Source organism: Hemibagrus wyckioides, linkage group LG11 (genome assembly GCF_019097595.1).
Source record: "Hemibagrus wyckioides isolate EC202008001 linkage group LG11, SWU_Hwy_1.0, whole genome shotgun sequence".
Taxonomy (NCBI): Eukaryota; Metazoa; Chordata; class Actinopteri; order Siluriformes; family Bagridae; genus Hemibagrus; species Hemibagrus wyckioides.
Window position 1 is genome coordinate 9,583,352 of NC_080720.1, and position 3,575 is coordinate 9,586,926.

At 38.9% G+C, this 3,575-nt stretch overlaps 1 protein-coding gene across 2 annotated transcripts in view; it reads right to left on the bottom strand.

Moving 5' to 3' along the window:
• fkbp5 (FKBP prolyl isomerase 5) overlaps nucleotides 1-1,447 on the bottom strand; it is an 11,244-nt gene extending 9,797 nt beyond the window's left edge. Inside the window, exon 1 of one of the 2 annotated variants that reach the window (XM_058402800.1) lies at nucleotides 1,238-1,447. In XM_058402800.1, coding sequence (XP_058258783.1) covers nucleotides 1,238-1,330 — 93 coding nt within the window. In that variant the 5' untranslated portion in view covers nucleotides 1,331-1,447. The remainder of the gene's footprint in view (nucleotides 1-1,237) is intronic. The other variant, XM_058402798.1, reaches the window with a different exon arrangement.
• Nucleotides 1,448-3,575: the final 2,128 nt, after the last annotated feature.

Below are 3,575 nucleotides of genomic sequence, written 5' to 3' on the forward strand. Positions count from 1 at the left end.
ATCATCCGCACCGAAACACACTTAGGTAACATGCCAGGTTCAAACAACGGCACACAGACATACATGCAGTTATGTGGCAGTATGCAATTTATAGATCTTTTGACCTTTTTTTTTTTACATAAATTCATTTTTCCATCAATAGCCTTTGCAAGAAACAAAAATGTCACTTGATTTGTAAACAACTCAGTGTATCACTGATATCATATTATCATCTTTCTTATCAATGTTATTCACACTAGCAGGTATGTTCTGTTCTTACAAAACAGGAACATGACTAGGAACATGTAGTTTCATAAGTTCTAGGAAAACCCTCCAGGCTTGCAGTGTATGGCGACAGCTAAGAAAAGGCGGCATATTTACCCTGATATTCTTACTGGGTCACGTATGTATTATCAGTTATCATCAACCAAGGCCTTACTGACCATCCTAAAGTACTTCGTGCAAATATTAGGACAGGCTTCAGATAGACTCCTGAATAATGAGAAAGTGGCTGTGTCCCTACACGAGCTTTTGAATGGCAATTCGGGTTCACCGAGTTCTTCTGAACTCAAGCATCACCGTAGGGGAAAAAACGATGACTTGGACTTCTTGTGGTTTTTCTAAAGTAAATTGTTATACATAGCCTAAAGTATATTACCTGTATCTACATTAGGTTATACTTGCTATCTGCACTTTATATTAGCTCTGAATTAAGATAATATTATAGCTAGATAACCTTCTGGGCTTGTCAGGTGAGTGCTTATGTGATGTTATGAAATGTAAGGGTTAATAACTTCAATACATTTAATACTCATCATTCATATAAGCATTCATTTTTGGTTTATGTGAACTCCCTATAATCAACAAGCCCATGACCTTGTTTTGGTACCATGAAATAGAGAAATTAACATTATTAAACTGGATCTTCCCTTGTTGCTGGGGTGGCCGCATCAAGGGTACATCTCTCTCTTTTTTTGTGCCTTTCCCCTGAAAGCGTGGCTATAGTGAACCTTTAGTGTGATTTCTAATGAAGAAGAAGATTTTTTTAGGACAAAGGTGCACTATGTGCCTTTCTAGGTAAAAGATACTAATGGTACAAAAGGTGTACACGCTCCAGCGACAAGGTAAAACGGTACAGTTTGAGCACGTTTTTCTAAAAGTCACTGTGTCTTGTCGTGTTTGTTAGACAGATAGATAGATAGATAGATAGATAGATAGATAGATAGATAGATAGATAGATAGATAGATAGATACTTACAATATTTCCCAATATGTCTCCAGTCTGTCTCATGCGCTTGACTGAATAATCCGCAAGGAACTTTATACAAATTTTTGCCGGCAAGTGCAACATGTACACCCGTAGCGCTTTAAGGGCGCCGCGCGCTGCCGCTGCCACTGCCGGAGAGGAAGCCCGCCCTCTTCCACCGTGAGTACTAAATGTTCCAGCGGTGCTATTTTACACCGCTCATGCTGAACAACAAAGCCACATGGACTGGGGGTGGGGGGAAACGACGAACATGGGAGGCGGAGTGAACGAGGGCTGGGCATTGAAGCTCATAGTAAGAAAAAAAAAAAGCGAAGGGCAGGTTCTTGTAAACTATCCACAAAGTAACACAATGTTCCGGCTGCGCTGTAGCTCGCTGTGATGAGAACACTGTGTCCTAGTAGACACCGTGACCCGTAACCCGTTCTGTGCCGAATCGACCAGGGAACAGCGTGTGTAGTGCACAAAGCCACACACACCACATCCATATGATGTGATATACCGCAGATAGGAACGTCAAATCCAGGTTTATTTTTATTACAGCTGAGCGCGTACTTCCTTTCTAAAGTGCTACGGGGTTGTTGTTTTTTTCTTCCTGCTGCTGCGCGAGACATTATTTATAGCCTACCAAACCTTAACCTGCACTGTCAGCAGTGTCTGCTTTTCACTCCTCTCGCAATCAGAAACATCTGATAATAAGCTCATCTGATTGGAAACACTAATGATAATGAACTATATTGGTTTAAAAAAAAAAATAAATAAATAAATCATGACGCAGCTTTCAGTAAGAAGAAAAAGAGAAGAAGAAAGGAAAAGGGAGGAAAACACCTATAGTGCCAACAGAAATGAAAATGGCTTACAAGAAAAATAATCACATATCTGTGAATAGAGCAGTTGTGGAAAATACAATCCAGAAAGCACAAAGTGAAACAGACTTGTAGAAGACATTGGGTATACCAGACAAAAGTATACCAGACTAAGAGCACACTTAGTTAAGTGGGGTTAACTGCCAGTCTTTTGTGTACCCTCGAAGCATCCGTAAATCACTTGATGCAGCCCGGGGGATTAGAACCAAAATAACATGCTGTTACTCCTGTGCTTTCAACATGTCCCTTTTGCTCTTTCGATACAGAAGACATGATGTTCTCTGGTTCATTTTCACCGAAAACAAAAGCCTGTCTGCTAATGAGAGCTCAAGACTGAGGGAGTTTTCAGTATCATCAACAAGAAAAAGAAAAAAAAAAAGTGTGGCATTGATCATTTGTCAAGTCATTGTGCACAAATCAACTGTATGTTATATTAAAGTCTCTTAATTAAACTGGCTAGCCAATATTAAAATGTCTGAAAGTGTTCACTCTATATACAGTAGTACAGTGGTGTACTGTTTGACTCTGCAGTCAGTCTGAGAGCATTTTTGAGTTTCAAGTTGCAAAATATAACCCTATTCATTTTAGTTCTGATGATACACAACCCTCCAAAGGGTGATCCTTGAGGAAGGCAGAATGTTTTTTTGTTGTTGTTGTTGTGTGTAAGATGTTCATTAAAGTTGGCTCAAGGACACCGCTCTCACAGCTCTCTACACAATAATGAGAAAAAAGGGCACAATTCTCTACACAGATATCATATCTCTTATTTTCTGGCTCGTTGAGTATTCTAAAAGAATTCTATGTTTTTTATATGTTTGTGGGTGTCATTTTTTTCTATATCAGATACCCTTTGAGTTAACAGATCGCCGAGTGTTTAATAATATTGACAGTTCTGCAGACAAGGGGAAATATGAATACCGTCATGCAGTGCTAGCAGAAAGAGATAAGTCACTGAACACTGAGTGGTGCCTTCACATTTCTAACTCCCAACTAAAAGTGTTTTAGCCTAAAGGTATTCTTAGACCCTGGCCTATTTGTATCATATTGAGTTTTCCACTGAGACTAAAAAAGCATTTCTGTAAATCACAGTGCATAAGGAAATTCTGCCAAATTCTGTTATTTGTACTCAACTGTAGTTATACTGCAATTGAGCCATCCTGTATTTGCCTCAGTGCATACTTAAGATGCATTAGTAATCACAACATATCACTTGATTTAGGTCACTGTTTGTTATCACATACTGTACTACCCACAGACAAAATAACTATTAGTTTAGAGAACATTCAGGGACTGCTATGAAAGGTTTCATTTCTTTGACATAACAGTTTAAAATGCCTATTTGATAAATAATGTAAATGTAGTTAAATGTCACAGGCCTGCAGGTTTTAGTGCCCTTATCTTTCATCCACTCTATACCTGTTCGAATGAATGCCTTTTAAAGCCAGACGCTGTTCTGTATATACAGT